This window comes from Musa acuminata, chromosome BXJ2-4 (genome assembly GCF_036884655.1).
Source record: "Musa acuminata AAA Group cultivar baxijiao chromosome BXJ2-4, Cavendish_Baxijiao_AAA, whole genome shotgun sequence".
Classification (NCBI taxonomy): domain Eukaryota; kingdom Viridiplantae; phylum Streptophyta; class Magnoliopsida; order Zingiberales; family Musaceae; genus Musa; species Musa acuminata.
In genome coordinates this window covers 11,527,334-11,544,299 of record NC_088341.1, presented here as the reverse complement: position 1 = coordinate 11,544,299, position 16,966 = coordinate 11,527,334, and the positions used below count along the sequence as shown (strand labels likewise).

The window sequence follows — 16,966 nt, the reverse complement described above, 5'->3', positions numbered from 1 at the left end:
TTATAGATTATAGAATATATGAAAATGACTTGAATATTTTCTCAATGTCCTCAAATGTGTGATCAGATCCTGGAATGGATTGTTGTTAAATTATAATATAATAAATTCAGGGGGGGCGTGACAATAAGTACACTGTAACTAAGGATAGATAAGTCCAAAGGATTAGATTCTCCTATATCGTCTGGGGACTAGGGCGTAGTGACCAAGTACGTCTATAGTCGATGAGTCGAGTGAATTATTATGGAGATAATAATTCACTGAACCAAAAGAAGTTCTAATATGTATGACTCACGGCCAGCTCGATATTGGGCCTAGAGGGTCACACATATATAGTAGGTGTTACGACGAGTAGAGGTTCGGATATGAGATATCCGCTGAAGCATATATCTTATTGGATATCTAATAAGCCTCTGAATTATTAGATCTCATAAATGAGATCCAATAAGAGCTAATAAGAGATTATTGAGTAAAAACCCACTAACCTAAGAGGCTTTGGCAATTGGATGGAGATCCAGTACCCAATAGGGTAGGATCTATTAGGGTTAACTAAGGACCTCTATAAATAGGAGGAAACTAAAGGCCAGTTGGGGCTTCTTGGTGATCACCTCTTATTCCCCTCTCCCTTTCTCCTCCTCAGATAGCAGGCATGGAGATTTGAGGAGTATCGTTGTAGCCTTGTTATGTAGATCACTATTAGAGAGGAGGGCGCTTGACCTCCTTCATCCTTTCTAACAAGTCTATAGGGATTCGGGGATATACGATCTCCCTAGGTAACACAATTATCTCACACGTGGTTTTCTGTGTCGTGGGTTTTACGCACAGATCTTCGCACAATGATGAACACATCATTGGAAAATTTGGTGATTTTGTTTTCTATTCTTTCGCTGCACATGTGATGTCGCCCCTAGATTTTTCCTACAAATCCATCATCGTCGGATCCGAAAGCTATTATGGTGTCGATTTATAAGAAGAACTAGACGCGCCTTATTCTCTCTTTGTATCTTTCATAGGATCATTATGAATGATGGATTAGAGACTAAAAAAGATTAAGAATAGATATGTAATCTTAATAATTGGTGTATCTATCCACGATAACATAGGGTCTAGGATGGTAATTAGGTGAGCCTCTTATGTCAGGTCATCTCATAAGGAATCTCACAATAATTAGATTTTCTTTTTATTGATTGATAATCATAATTAAAATTAAATCAGATCTATAATATATTTTACTTAATTAAATAGGATCACATAATCGAACAATTTCTCCCAAACTCATTATCTCTATAGTTTGAATGGTTGGCTGTGATGAAGGATCAAGGAGCAGGGGCTAAGGGCCAACCTCGATCTGATTAACAAGACTTAGGCAAGGGTATCGTCTACGATACCTTTGCTACTAGCAAGTGATGGCAAAACTATATATTTGGAACGTCTAACTTCGACTCCTAAAACTTAACAATATGGTCATAAAGAAAGAGAGAAGTGAACATTTTGACTGGCATGAGAACTTCTCGACCGCGGACCCTCTGTGGGTTCCAAGGCCACCCCTCATCCTTCTCACCTTCTTTCATGTCATTGTGTCCTGACAATTAGAAAGATATTAGATCCCGACGGGTTCTATATGTCAAAATACAATGGGAGGTAGATAATAATGAAATCTAGCACACCTATTTAGATGCCTCACCAAAGCAACACATCAACTAAGCACCTCACATGATCGACACCATGCAAGATGGCTAACTGCAATGTCTGATAGTTTGAACAATCATTCACTTCCGAGAATTGTACGATAATCTCGCTTGACAATCTCATATAACTACTGTCGTATGCTAACTCACTATTTAATTCGAATGAGTAGCCGAGCCCTCTATAAATCCTATAAAACTCTTTGAATTCCTTAAATCTTTTACTACATTATTATTTTCCTGGTTCCTACTTAAGCATAAGCATAGATGGAACTTTTATCGAAGGTGCCCGTCAGTTTTAAATTTCCCTCTCTGAGCTACGGTTAGCTTTGTGATATGACATCTCAAATAATCAAAATCTATATTAATAATATAAAATTTAAAATTAATACATTGCTATTTATAATATGACATCTCAAACAATCAAAATTGACATTAACAACATAGAACTTAAAATTGATACATGTTATCCTTTTGATACTCCGGAAGAGAAAATATTATGTCCTGATACTCCGAAAGAGAAGATTATGTCTCGGATGACCCGTTGCACTCGATCTCCAGGGACAGAGGGATCTCCAGTTTAAAAGAAGAGAATTCATGCACCAAGCTGCAGTAATCGGACGTACAATGATTACACACATTCATGTTCATAGTAATCCAGACCCAACATCTGATCTCTCGCAAAGCTTACAGATTGCACAAGATCCCTAATTTAGAACGGATCACTCTGGCTAAAAGAAAGGACGGTCAATCTCCAGACGATAACCATGGATATACACAAATTTGACGATGATTCTACAAAGAGATTCGACTCCCAGATTAAGTCGCTTCGACAGACAGAATCTCCAGTTCTGCCCACCAAAGCGGACAAAGTCTTGGCGTAGCAGCTTCTGGTGTAATCGAGATCACTTCACTCAATTTAGAGGCAACTTCCTTCATGGTTGGCCTCTTGCACGGATCGGGATTGACGCATTCTTGGATGACCTCACAGATGATACGCAGTTCCTCATCTTTGTGGGATTTCAAAGCAGGATCAAGCAATGAGTCGATGCCACCGTCGCCATTCGCGTACTCTGCAGCCTGTTGTTTCAGCTAAAGCAGATATCTTAGAAATCGAAAGTTTTGCAGTATAAATTCTCAGCAAACTCAAGAAAAAGAACAGTATGAAGCTGTAATTATTTTCTAGTAATGTTAACAGAGTGTGTGCATCAGCTTACCAAGTTGAAAAGGGAGTCTTGTTCTCCGGTATGTGGAACCTTTCCAGAAACTATTTCTAACAACAGGATACCGAAACTATATACATTGCTTGCAGGATCAGCAGACACGGTTTCAGAGTCATCAAGATCTTCAGCTCCGTGTGTCTTCCCCTTGGCAATAATTTCTTTCCAAACATTAAAATCTGCCACCTGCATTAGATTGTAACAGCATATATATATCAACCAAAAAAAAAACCGTAGCGACTCTGTTGGCTAAGCTGATTGGACTTTCCTCCAGAGATAAGATAACATAATCATGCATATCATAGACACTAAGTAATGACTGGGATCACCTTGGCAGCAAAATCTTCTGATATGAGGATGGTGCTTGACAGCAGGTTGGGATGCGATATGGGTGGGGTCAGCTCATGTATGTGCTGGAGACAGTAGGCCGTTCCCATAATTATCCTCATCCGAGCACTCCACTCAAGATTCTCAAATTCTTCTGCTGGGCAAAAGTTAAAACCGTTTATATAATTCTGCTGGGCAAAAGTCAAAACTCAATTATATAATTTTATGTGTTGTCAACTGCCTTGGTGTTGAACTTTCATCAAACTCAAACACATTAATTTTCTTACCGTGAAGATGCTCATAAACTGTACCATTCGGCGGATATTCAAGGACCATCATTCTCATAAAAGGCACATCCTCTTCACAGTAACCAAGGAGATTGACAAAATTTTTGTGGTTTATACGAGACAGTGTATCTACCTATACATCCAAGATGTAAAAGATGTCAATGCATCAACCATACGATGATAAACATACTATATGCACTAAATCAGAGAAGGCAATCACTATAAACCAAGAATGAAAAACCTTTTTCCTGAAAAGCATTTCCGAATGCTTTGACCAATCATGAACAGATGTGATACTGGTTGACACCACTGCCACCTCAACCCCACTTGATAATGTTCCCTTATAGACGATGAAATTTGGATGACTGCAAATGATGTTGCTAAAATCCTCACAAGCAGCTTCTAGCTCCGAGCACTTTAGTTTTGGTACCCCTGCATATGTGAAGGACAAGACATAAGTTGTGCTTCAATGTACAATATCTAATACATAAATTAACATGTGAACAAATATCTAGTCCATTAGAAATAGTTCCGTATCTAAACTAAGCAGAAGCTCCCTTGCCAACAGTGTAATAAGGTATATAATGGAGACAAAACTTCCAAGAAGCCAGTGATTAGAACATATTGTAAGTAGGGAACCGGTTGGTATCAGGTACTGCCAAAACGAACCAGCAAATACTAGGGTATTATTCATCTTGATAAGCCAAGTTGATGCTTAAAATACTGCCTTGAAGACTAGTAGTACTGACAAAATGCTGCCTTGAAGAACACCAGTATAATACCCAGCCCAAAATCATTTAACTGATAGGAGAAGGCTTTCCTGTGAAGATTACGATGTCACAATATCATTCAACATTTCACACATTAGATGATTTTATACAAATTATACACCTGTTTTTCTCTTCGCTAATGTAGATAACATAAGTGTTTATTTAGTTTGGACTTTGGAGCTCCAGTAAACATACTAAGCTTCACCACACTTCTCATTCTTTTGATCTAGAACCCATCAATAAACTATAGATGATATGTAAACAAAAGAGTGGTTTAAACATGGAATTAAGGTTAAAACTACTTAGCTAGCTTCAGATCTGACATGTACTACATTCTAATGGCCAACCAGAGAATAACATAAAAAGGATATACCTGTTACAAATGCCTTTTGCAACTGACCACTTAGACCAGTTTTCCACGGACCTATTGTGGCCACACCCTTGCTGTGGCAAACTAAAAATATGCATGTTGCCAGTGCAAGAAATAAAGCAGCCACAAGCAGAACAAGAATGTATTTCCACATTGCAGATCTTCTACTTGATGTAAGATCATTCACCACAGAAGTTGGTGTTGATTCAGGATGAGCTATAGATGGAGAAACGGGTGGCAGGCTTGGAGATATAGGAGATAGAGATGGCTTTAGTTTGGATTTATCTCTTATTGCAGGAAATGAACCACTTGCAGTGGGTGGAACACTGACAACTTGATTTAGAGGGCCATCACTTCCAGGAGCAGCATGGAGATTCCTGGTTTCTTCAGCCAGCCTACGCCGAACAGTATGTTCATGTACATTTGACAATACATATGGCCCGCCAAAACCAGCTACAGTCAAGAAAGAGTATATTATTATTGTATTAAGAATTTTTCTGCGAACAGGAGTATTTGGTCACCACTATATATCTTTTACTTACTGGCCAGATTATTGTTTCTTTTTTCATTTCCATCTGAAAGTCCCTTAGATCTGATGCTTGAAGGCAAAAGTCTTCTGCAGTTGAGATATTTTAGAGAATTTGCATCGTCAGCTATCTAAATAGTTACTGTTGAGATAAATACATATAGAAAGAAACAAGAAAATGTCTTACATGTTTGGTGTATCAAATATTTGTATGATTTTTCCATTAAGCAGCACCAGAAAGGAGTTAATTTTCTTCAGTTTTTGCCAGCCAGTTTCCCCGAAGCTGATATTTACGTGATAGTAATCAGTACATGAATAACAAAATTGATTCAGCTTATATGGATTGAAACTTCCATATGATGAACAATAAGTATTGGTCAATACAAATACAGGGATTTGTACAAAAGCCAAATGACTGATCTTATGGAGAGAATTACATTCAATCCCTTGGACTGCCCAATTTCTAAAGAGAATCCCTTGTTGACAAAAGCTTTACTTTATAATAACTGATTGGAATTTAGAAATTCTGGTCATGTTCTTAATTATTTTTTGAAATCGTCTTCGCATGTAGAAAACATTAAATCTGCATATGGATTGTTAACTCTAATTATATGCTATCAATAAACAATTAGCTAATATGAATACACTCTAGAATCAGGCTTAATTTCATGCTTATTAGCATGCATCGGTTCCATAAAGAGTCACAAAAACAAATAGCAACTTACCAATTCCCAACTTTGCGGTTTACATGTCCCAAATCATTAGCTTTGTTGCATGAAAGGTTTTGATCATGCATCAGATCAAAGTGCAAGTCAGGATTTTCAATCCAGTGTGTGTTGCCTTGAAATTTGTTATGGCAAAGCAGACTGCAAAAACAATAAAAAGATAATTTTTCATTGTCTCATGAAGAAAAAATGTATATTTGCAATAGGAGTCTCACAGATGCTTCAGAGATAGCATTTCTCCTATCTCCTTGGGAATTATTCCATTTAGCATGTTATTCCTCAAGTCCAACAGCTCCAACATGGTTAATCCTGCGATTTCCTTGGGGATGACTCCAGAAAATTTGTTCTTGTAAAGCACACTGTTGACAGAAAACTAGTTATGGCATAACAATGCCAATTATGACAATATTAAATGTCAAATATTAAGAAATTCAGTAATATATGTAGCTTGAGGATTATGCCTGAATACTCAAACTTAATATGAGATGTTAGTCTCTTAAGATCTTGACATCCCAAGAGCTTTTAATACAAGCAAAGAAAAGTGCAGCATCTTAACCCTATTCCATGGTGGATTATATCCAGGATGAGATACCTTCCAAATAAATTAGTTAAGACATAAAATCTAATATGCAAAAGTTTAAACATATTTCAAGAAGGAAAAAAAAGATATCTTTGTAGAGAAAAATACCTATTAGCTCCAATTATTCTTCCAACTATGGTTTAAACTGCAGTGCATCTCACTACCGTTTTATCTAGTAATTCATGTTATAAAAAGTTGAACACATTTCACTAAGAGTTAGTATTTTCGTAATCACAACCTAGCTGCTTTATCTTATCACACATATCAAACAACTTCTTTATCAAGGGTTAGGAAATGTTTGTATTTCTTGGGTGTATGTACATTGCCTTTCCTCAGCGATACTGTATGCATGGAACCAAGAATTATCATTTCAGAGTATACTAAGCTGGTTTACACTATTAGTCTCCAATCACCTGTTCCTTAGAGTAAAAGTAAAACACACAACTAGCTCATTACTTAGAGCTATATCTAAAAACAAATATGGAACTTGACCAAGCCATATGTTGTCCTTACAAATTAGCACATAGTTGCAGATATATATATATATATATATATATATATATATATATTCATCATTTTTAATATAGAAATTTTTTTAGTGTGTAAATTTTTTAAGTATATGTACTAGTTGAGAGGCTCTTCCATCAAGCAAATTAGGTAATCTCGGTAATTTAAAAAATGCTAGGCTCCATCAAGTTAGGTAATCTCAGTGATTTTAAAAACGTTATGCGTCAAGGTCCAAAAACGTTCGAGGTGCTAGGTGCTTACCCAAGCGAAGCGAGATGCTAAAATATAAAAATATATAATATAATTAATAAATATAATTATTTAAATAAAAATATGATATTAAATTAAGAAAATCTTGTAAAATCACAATATCACATTAACAAAAGTCTCAAAATTCAAAACAATAACAATAATTTCAAATAAATAAAAATTAACAGTATTAAAACTAAAATAATATATTATTAATCTAATAAATAAAAAATACTGTTACTAGTATACAGTTAACAGTATACTGTTACTATACTGTTAACAGTAAACTATCGAGTCGGTATGAGAAGAGTGAGTAAGAGTAAGACAGCAGCGGTGAGCAACGAGCAACGGTAGCGGAAGCAGCGACACTAACAAGTAGCGACAGCAACAACGAGCAATGATAGTGGCATCGGTAACAAAAGCGCCGCGTAAGAGTAAGACTGATACCGTTGACTGAGAGCAACGGTAGCGAGCAACGACAGTGGGAGTGGCGAGCAGAGACAGCAGTGGCGAGCAATGACAGTGGCAGCGGTAGCGGAGAGCAGCGACAACGGAGAGAGGCAACGACAGTGGAGAGAGGCAGCAACAGCAGAGAGGAAATGTCGGCGTCAGAATCGCAAGAAGGGTTAGGGTTGGAGAAGTCGCGAGAGGGATGCGGAAGTCCGAGCCCCTATTGAAATCACTGGGTAATCTAAAGCAAGAACTAGCTGATGTTGTTGCCCTGTTCTCGCCAATGAATCACACAAGTTTTCTCCACATATATTTGTGAGCACACAAGACTTTGCACAGCATGAGACCTGCTAAGCATGGGGTGCAAGTATTGCCAACACATGCCATGCAATCACTGTAACTGCGTGCTGCAGGTAAATCTATGTTTGATATCTACTAATTATGTTTTCATTATAAATTCTTTTAATTTCTAATTACAATCAACTTGCTTGAGAACATGGGTTGTCATTTAGATTCTTAGATGTCAATACAACCTGGTAAATATTATTTTGCGACCTAAATGAGCAATGGGATGGGAAGTACCAATGACTTGCATCATAATTGTTTCTCGAGAACATATCCCTTTTCTTGATTTTAACATGGACTGACCAAACCAGTTCACTATATGAACTCACAGGCCTAGATTCACTTCTATTGGGACTGATTATTAATGCCACTAGTACTAAGGTGCCTCTCCTCCGATGCGATAGAGAGAAAACAGTTCACAGTCAATCAGCCATCAGCCAGCCACCCAATGATTGGAATTGTTGGAGGGAACGCAATAATGCTTGAAAAGCTTGCGAATAGCTAATTAGGCTGTCTCCCTTCTTTCCTATTCCTTCTTTCACATATTTTCTTTCCATTTTTATTTTTCTGCTGACACACCTGTCTCAGTGCAGCAGTGTGATAGAGCATTTTGACAGCACATATGGATCCATTTGCTGGCTGATATCAACATGCCATCAATAAGTAAATCCTTTTTTGAGACTTTAACCCCAAAAAGAGATGGAGCTATCAACATGCCATCAATATTAAATCACATGTTTAATAGGTGCTAGTAATGCATATTTTTAGAATAGAGATGGAGCTATCACAAATTGATTTTGATGGGAAAAAGAACAAGTGATGTTCCATAAAATTCATTGGAATAAGAAAAGGTAAACAGATATAAATTACAAGGCATGCATGTTCATCAAATGATTTCTTTTTTTGGAAAGCTCTACACAGATATTTAAATAACTCAAACTAATCCTTGTAGTTCTTTTTAAGCTCATGCTTATTGAATTATGGTTCCTTCTAATTAACACTGGTTACATTGAGGCAAGCGTAAGAGATGTTCTCCATCCACATATCATGTCAATTATATTCAAGTTATTTTTGAAACTGAATTGTAACTTACACAGTTCTCAGGTGGCTCAGCTTTCCAATCTCGGGTGCCAAAATGCCTCGCAAAGAAAATTCTTTTAGGTTCCTGCAAATGTGCCTCATTAGTAGACCTTGAGGACATAAAATGAATCGATAAACATACCATCATGACCATTGTAATGGAGAAAATGAATTACGTAAAAGATGAATGAAACATTAAAATGAAGTGTATCTTCTGTGCCAAAGTGTTTTTGCTTCAAAATAAGTTAATATCTAATTTCCATCGAGAAGAAGCCATCAGGACACCATTTATTGTTCTTGTGAATTCCATGTCGTATCTGCCAGATAGCACCATCTTTGGAAGTAGTATGCTATCCTACATTCCATAGTCAAGGATGACCATTATGCCTCTGCTATGAGGGAAGCAGCTCTCTTAGATCTACTTTGCTACACAACAATCTGAACCATGCACCGTTCATATTTAAAATTTGAGTTGCATGTGCTGGTCTTACTACCATGATCTTGATGGTCTTTTCGTCCCATATGCTTGACAGGAAAATTGACCAAAAGGCTCAGGCAAACAGCAAACAAATTAATTTTCCCGTTTATTCCAATATATTACACTTTTGAGGAGGAGGATGAGGAGAAGAAGTAGTAGTAGCAGTGATATTAAAGTGCCATTAATCAAGTAGGTCAATTTACAAAAGCCTACACCCGTCTCCTAAACCTAATTAAAGTGACATTAATCAGGTATGACCTTTTTTTGTTAGTTTAACTATGTTAACCCTCCTAAGGCAATTCAACAAAAAGTTATCTAGGCCAAAGTGATGTTAAAGTGACATTAACCAAGCAAGTCAATTTACTAAAGCTAAACCTAAATAGACATTAATCAGGTAAGGCCTTTTTTTTTGTTGAATTGCATTAACTTTGGCATACCCTTCTAATGCAATTCAACAAAAAGTTATCTATGCCAAAGTTAGGCAGTTAATATCCGACTAATTAAAATGAAAAATAGAATGCAGCTTATAGAGTTGCCAAAAAGAAAAAGCATGTTAACATTAGCAAAACAGAAAAGTATGCAGAACATGATGTTATTGAAGGCACAGCATAATAACAAAATTTACAGAAGGTTAAGAAAAATAAAGGTGCTGGTCCAAGTCACCAAGTTAGAAATAGGCAGAACAGAGTAATCAAGATTAAACTATTTAAAGCAGACAGTAGATCCTATCGAGACAATTATCGCACATGATATGAATATGTTCATCCCAAACGAATAGGTTATGTACTTAGTATCCCATTGCAATTTACATTAATAACGTTTTCTTCTCAAATATTTTTTATGTTCATAGGCAACCATATCTAGTCGCGAAGAACAGAATGCACTAGAGCAAGGAATGAAGAGAACGCAAAGTAAAGATGGCGACGAACTTACAGCGTCACTACTTTACCATCAAGACAATGGACGCCAGTCCAATTGCACGGGTTGTTGTCCCCGGGGTTCCAGTTTGCCAATGCCCCATACGGATCGGATTCCACTCTCGACCGGAATTGCAACAGAGCCAACCCTTCATCAAAATTCAGCGTTCTTCTTTTAAGACATTACCACTGTCACCAGGACGACAGACACCCAAGGAATCAAGAAAATAACAGACACACATACCTTCGAGGTTAATCGACAAGCATTCATCGGTGAAGAGGTGGATGATCAGGACCACGCACAACACCTTCCGCAAATGGAACCCGGCCAGCTTCCATCTTCCTCCCATTCCACTCAAATCCGATCTTCAAATGGTCGCTACAAGCATACCTCCTCCAGATCAAAATCGACGAGGGAATGATCGATCCACCCCCGCAACAACTATCGGTCATATACGGACTTGTAGAACTGAGCGAGCGCTCGAATTCTTCAATCCGAAGTCCATCAACTTGCGAACTCACCTGAGAAAAAGAGGAACGACAGAATCCGGGAATGCTTCGAGCGCAAGAAATTTCGCGTCCCAAAAAGTATGTTCTCTCAGAACGAGGAGATAAAAGGTGAAGGGAAAAGGTGCTCACATGGTGGGCCGACGATCTCATCCGAGGGCGGTGGGTGTGGAGTTTGCTCTCAAAAGGGAAGAGGAATGATGACAGAGACGAAACGAGTGCACGAAGACATAATTACCCGCTCATCTTCTTTTCTAAAATATTATCGAAATGATGATAAATATGGAAAGAAAGCACGTAGCGATTATTACTCTTATCGCCTTTTTTAATTCAAAAGCTCTATTGGAAATCTTCTACGCGTTTTTTGTACTACCCACGCGGCTACCGGCCATTTGCGCTGAGGCCCATCTGGGTCCGGCAGTTGCCTCCTGCAAGTGAGAGGCGCGAGGCGAACCCAAGGACGGAATGGCTAGGAGAAGCATCGCTATTACTCGTTACATCTATGCCTCCGTCTTTGGAACGTCGGGTCGAACACGCCCACTGCCCTTTTGGCCGACCGTTTGTTTGTTTATTATTTTTATTTAGATTTTTTACTTACCTCTAATCCAAAATAATTAAAAAAATTATTTTTTTTCAAATCATCTCAAATTTTAAAAAATTTTAAGAGTATTTATTATTAGAAATGACCATTTTACTTCTATGATCTTTAGTTGTGTCTCCATCCGATTACATGTCTATTTTATCCGTTGTTTTCTTTCACTTTGCATCTAACAATCTCACCTATGAATCATCGCAACCCTCATCCGTCAACCCCCACCAAGCCATTTGTACCTCAGCATTCAAGTTTGATAACTAATATTAGTCGCCCCGTTTCTTTCCTTATCACTTATGTCTTCGCATGCATGAGGGTCAATTTATTGAGCAATTATTAGGTGTGGTTAGAGTTGGAGCTAAATAAAAATCTTTCAAAGTTACGAGAGTAAAATAGTATTTTTATACAATTATAGGTGTTTTGTAAAAAATTTGTTCACTTGAGATACTCTACTAAAAACACTTGAAGTTAAGGCCTTTTTCTAAAAATATCAAAACAAAAAATGATTATTATAGTATTATAATCGAAAAATTGATTATATTCTTTCATTTGTTATAGTATTATAATCTGTTACAATATTTTGATCATCATAACAAAAACATTGTAAAATTTATTTAAAAATATGATAAATAAAATAAATTGAATCAAAACACATCAAAAATCATTTGATATCTCATACTAGAATTCAAATAGGTATTTATAATAGTTTAGGAACAACATCACTTAAATAAAAATAAAAAATTAGATTATTATAGAGCTTTGGTCATCAAAACATAATAATAATTATTATTATTATTATGAAACCTATTTGAAAATACTATAGATCATACAAATGAACTCTTAACCTATACTAAATCTACCAAAGGACTAATAATATGATATCATAATGGTCTACGAACAACGACAACCTAAAAGATATAGTATGATATCACTTATAGTATTTTAAAATAATTTTATTATATTTTAAAATTTTAATAAAAAAATAAATATTATTGAAAAATACTATAAAGGACTCAAACGAAAATACACTAATAATTCAAAACCAATGAAAATATTAAATATTTTTTGAATTAATGGTACAGCTAAAAACACTAAAAGAAGAATGTTGTTTGAAAAAAAACCCAAAATATTTTTTTAAAAAGAAAATCATCCTATATATTTTGAAATAACAAATTTATCCTTGTAAATGCTACGTAACTCTCACGTTAATAACTTATATGGTAGTTTCTAAAAACTTATATGAATTTTAAATTAAAAAATAAATAATCACTTATTTTGCAGGGATATATATAGTTTGGTTATGCACTGCGTTTTGGATGACTAAAAGCTCGAGCAGGGAGGGATTGACCGGATTCGGAGTTCGGTTCCATGGACCCACAGTGAATGCGCTCACAAAGAGGATGGAAGACGCCACATGGGACTCCCGAACATTACGCTAACTCGCATCGTCATTAAACCAAACCAAACTACGTAAGAGCATTACGCTAAGTCGCATCGTTTGTACATCTACGCGTAGTATAAGCACACACAGACCAGTGGCACTTTACTGTTCCCCCTCAAGGTTACAACCTTACGCCGCAAGACTGCAATCGAGACCGGTAGAAAGCAGCACGTGCTTTCTTCCCTCGGGTTGCACGCTTCAAGTAACCATCAACCGAGGAATCGGCTCAGCCGTCGGCTGGCGATCCAGCCATCTCCTCCGAGATGCTCGCCAGCGACCTGAGGTTGCACCGGATGATGGTGTCCGCGAACACGCAGGTATCCTCCGCCGTGTTGCCCGGCGGCACGTCCACCACGTATGACTCCACCACGACGGTCCCCGTCCCGCCACCGCTCACGTGGAGCGTCGTTGTCGACTGGTAGTTGCTGAGTCGGTGGTCGCCGCCTACGACGGAGAAGCTGATGACGTGCCGGTCGTCGTCCAGCGTGTCCAGCCGCTCCGTGCTGGTCCCCGCCGGCAAGCCGGACACCACCGTCACCTCCCTCACGCTGCCCACCCCGCCGTCCCCCGCGCTCAGCTCGCAGTCCTTCACGAACTTCTTGTAGTCCTGCGGCCGGTCGAAGCGACGGACCAGCGACCAGACCGTTGGCAGCGGCGCCGACACGTACTGCACGTTGACTGAGCCGCACTGCCCCGGGCCCTTGTGCCGGCTGTGGTACCGCCTTAGCACCTCCTGCGTCGCCGGGCTCCCCGCCGCGGGTCTCGGCAACAACGGCATGTTCGTCACGGACCGCATCCGTCCTTATCGTCACCTACTCAAGCTCGCGATCACTGCTTATAAGACTCCTCCCAGTGGCGGTGATACCCAAAGTCTAAACGCGGGTCTTGCTTCTAGTCCAAGTACATCATGCGTTAGCTATTTTGTCTTGTCCGGGTGAGACTTTCCTATCTCGAACGTATCCTAACCCATGTTTAGGCCTTCAGACCACGATAACAACTGTTTTCAATTCATTTTGCATGTGCTCGAACCATATTGCCAAGGTGACCTCGGTACCCTCTTGTTCTTGGTGTTCTTATTGGGGTGAATAAAGGTGTTGGGATGTAGCTGGCAGTCTTGTCCGGCATTGACTAGCGAGCTAATTCTTTGGTGACAAAAGAATTATCCTGCTTGGCAGCTCATCCTGCTTGTGAAATCGGCGCACGGTCCCGCTAACCGTGGCTCACGGTCCACCTTGGCAGCGGCGGTGGGTAGAGCGGGATATGACGGTGGCAAGGACGAGGAAGAAGACAGAGGCGGAGTTTGCCGGCCGACAAGTAACTGGATAAAAAGCTCAGACGGCGTGCGGGGGGGGGTGTCCTCGGCACGAGGGCCGCGCGACGTTGTGGCTCCGGGGGGCAGAAATGGATGGTGCTGATCGGCACGTGGCTTTGTCGTCCCATGCAAGCGGATAAGTACGCGCACTGTAGCTGCTCCGTTTTCGAGTTCATAAAGAAAAAGTAGGGAAACAAAAAAGGAGAGGAAGAAAACAAAGCAAAAGGAGGATGTCGTCTTCCTTCGAGCTCCATCGTCGGCGGCCGGCGAGCTCGGTCAGATATTTCTTTGGGGCTCTCCCCAAAAGATCTTCCCTGTTGCGGCGGCTCCCCCGCGCTCTCTCTCTATCTCCCACAGAGGCGACCCGTGGGGGCCCCAAGGTGAAGTCACCTCCGACCTCACCAGCGCGTCCCACTGGTAGGCGGACCAAGTAGGGTGAGGGTCAGAGTTCCTGGCGAGCTTCGGCTCGAGGGAACAAGACAGGTTTGGCACGGAGAATTCGGATAGGCGTTGTGATATGCTATTATGTATCAATTCGAACGATTTATGCTCAATGTAACATGTAATTCGTTGGTGTAATAAGTGATACAAGCGGCTAACACGTGAATGATTAACATACATTTATATTTATATTCTTAATGTGTGGTTAGATAAGGAGATTTAAATAAATATATTATTTTTGTGAAATGTTTTAAGTATTTGATAAATGATAGATAAAATCATAATTTAAATATGCATTGATATGAAAAAGTATTGTTTGGTAAAATTATATTTTAAAAATTCATTAAATTTTTATGTAATTAATTAATCTCTATAATATTTTTAAATATTTTTTTTATTTTTATTTAAATTAATAAAATAAATAAATGCAATCTTATAAAAAAAATTCATACGACCTAGATATATAATAAATATACAATAACTTTTTAAAATAAATAAATAAAATTTTATTTTATATAAGACAAACCATGTTAGTCGTAATTTTATGATTTTATATAATAATATAGGATAATTTGTAATTTTAAAAAAATATATTTGTATCCCATAAATACTAAAACATGAATGCGAGGTTCCTCATCAACATTTGAACTTTTGTAATACAGCATTTCAACCAAATATGATTTTTAAAAATATTAAATATCAAATCACATTTCAGATATGTTCACAAACATATCCCAAATATCACATTAGACATAGATCGGATGTCTTACTGTCCAATTGACTCTTTACTACTTGATAATTTTCAATGATTCAACAAAATTATCATATGAATTAAATATATATTTACTCTTAGTCAACATCCAAAAATTACTGTAAAGGGTCTTATGCTACCCGAAATTTTCTCTAGCTTAAATTACATATTGTATGTATGTATGTATCGGCACGCTCGTAATTTAATTTTATAGGAAACTCAACTAAATTCGACTACTTACCTACGTTTGCCACAAATTCTAAAATAGAACTATGATTGACTTGAAATCTCTAACGTATCAAATAATTAAAATACATCATAACATCCGGATGCTAAAAAGAGGACCAACGTATTATAAGATAATCGAGTTGAATCATAGAAAAGATCCTTATGTGCTAATACAAACTCATGGTTCATGATTACGATCAAGAAATACCTTCTTCCCGATTCCTGGGATATTAAAACAGAGTTTAGACCCGTGTGTGTGTCGTAAAAAAAGAATCCATTGGGACTGTGATTCAATATGATATTATTCAGCTGAGTTTGGACCTGAATATTTGGTGGTTATCGGATCCGTTACGGGTTCCAAACTCGACCACAAATTCACAGCAGACTTGAACCGTGTGTCATCGATCGCGATTAGAGGAGGGTTGGACAAGCCACGTCCAGCACGAGAACGAATGAGCCTAAGTTGGACCCGCCATCCACCATCTGCAACAAATACCGCGACAAAGGCAAAATTTGGGACGACGCCAGTCATCAACTTGTTATCTAGCTACACGTCGAGTAAGCCCAGTCGTCTCTTGGTCAACTGCGCAACCCACGACGGCCATGAAAGAGACAATAAAGAAAACGATTTAAATCAATGAAACGTCCAATCCTCCTTCTTAACCATTCTCATGACTATTGTCCTAAGTTGGTTGTCCTTTTTTGCAGCCGAGTCAAAAAGGTCACTTTCTCAAACTGATTCCGTTACAGCTGAGACATACATGAACCCCACAACGTTCAAACCGTACTCAGTTCACGTGTACAGAAAAAGCCCATGCCCCATTTGAAAGAGCTTTTTGAAGTTCGAACGAGGAGGAGGGAGTGGGCTAAACCATTAAATTATCACTAGTCACGACCGAAACATGCCATTTATTTTTCATTTTAATTAAATATCTATCAGTAATCATAATTCAGAATCGAAATAATGTGATTTTAATTGACATTAATAATAAAGTACCAAAGGCATTTCAAAACGTCCTGTCCAGCTTCGTGACGAGATGACGTGGAAGAGAATGCGTGGGGCCGAAGCTGAATGCTTCCGTGCAGTTTCCCTCGCCACTAAATACAACCACATGATGTGGGCGAATCACAAGCATGGTTTGTTTGGTCCTAACCCACCGTGCGATAAAACAAACACACTT

At 38.3% G+C, this 16,966-nt stretch overlaps 2 protein-coding genes across 5 annotated transcripts; both read right to left on the bottom strand.

The window, feature by feature from the left end:
* Positions 1-2,256: 2,256 nt before the first annotated feature.
* Positions 2,257-11,286, bottom strand: LOC135583863 (protein MALE DISCOVERER 2-like). Of its 4 annotated transcripts, XM_065103966.1 has the most exons (14): positions 11,153-11,286; positions 10,758-11,035; positions 10,530-10,662; positions 9,132-9,203; positions 6,123-6,266; positions 5,908-6,048; positions 5,370-5,465; positions 5,199-5,272; positions 4,660-5,109; positions 3,758-3,948; positions 3,517-3,649; positions 3,232-3,386; positions 2,900-3,088; positions 2,257-2,774 (listed from the first exon to the last, which is right to left on the bottom strand). In XM_065103966.1, exons 2-14 carry the CDS (start codon positions 10,861-10,863, stop codon positions 2,502-2,504), a joined length of 2,157 nt encoding a protein of 718 aa, XP_064960038.1. In that variant the 5' UTR covers positions 10,864-11,035; positions 11,153-11,286; the 3' UTR covers positions 2,257-2,501. The 4 variants fall into 4 exon arrangements, with proteins under 4 accessions (XP_064960038.1, XP_064960037.1, XP_064960040.1 ...); XM_065103965.1 differs by having other exon boundaries at positions 10,758-11,221; XM_065103968.1 differs by having other exon boundaries at positions 2,257-2,762; positions 10,758-11,219.
* Positions 11,287-13,063: 1,777 nt separating this feature from the next.
* Positions 13,064-14,093, bottom strand: LOC135609025 (abscisic acid receptor PYL12-like). Its single transcript, XM_065102115.1, has one exon. The coding sequence runs from the start codon at positions 13,847-13,849 to the stop codon at positions 13,280-13,282; it is 570 nt and encodes a 189-aa protein (XP_064958187.1). The 5' UTR covers positions 13,850-14,093; the 3' UTR covers positions 13,064-13,279.
* Between the last annotated feature and the right edge of the window lie 2,873 nt (positions 14,094-16,966).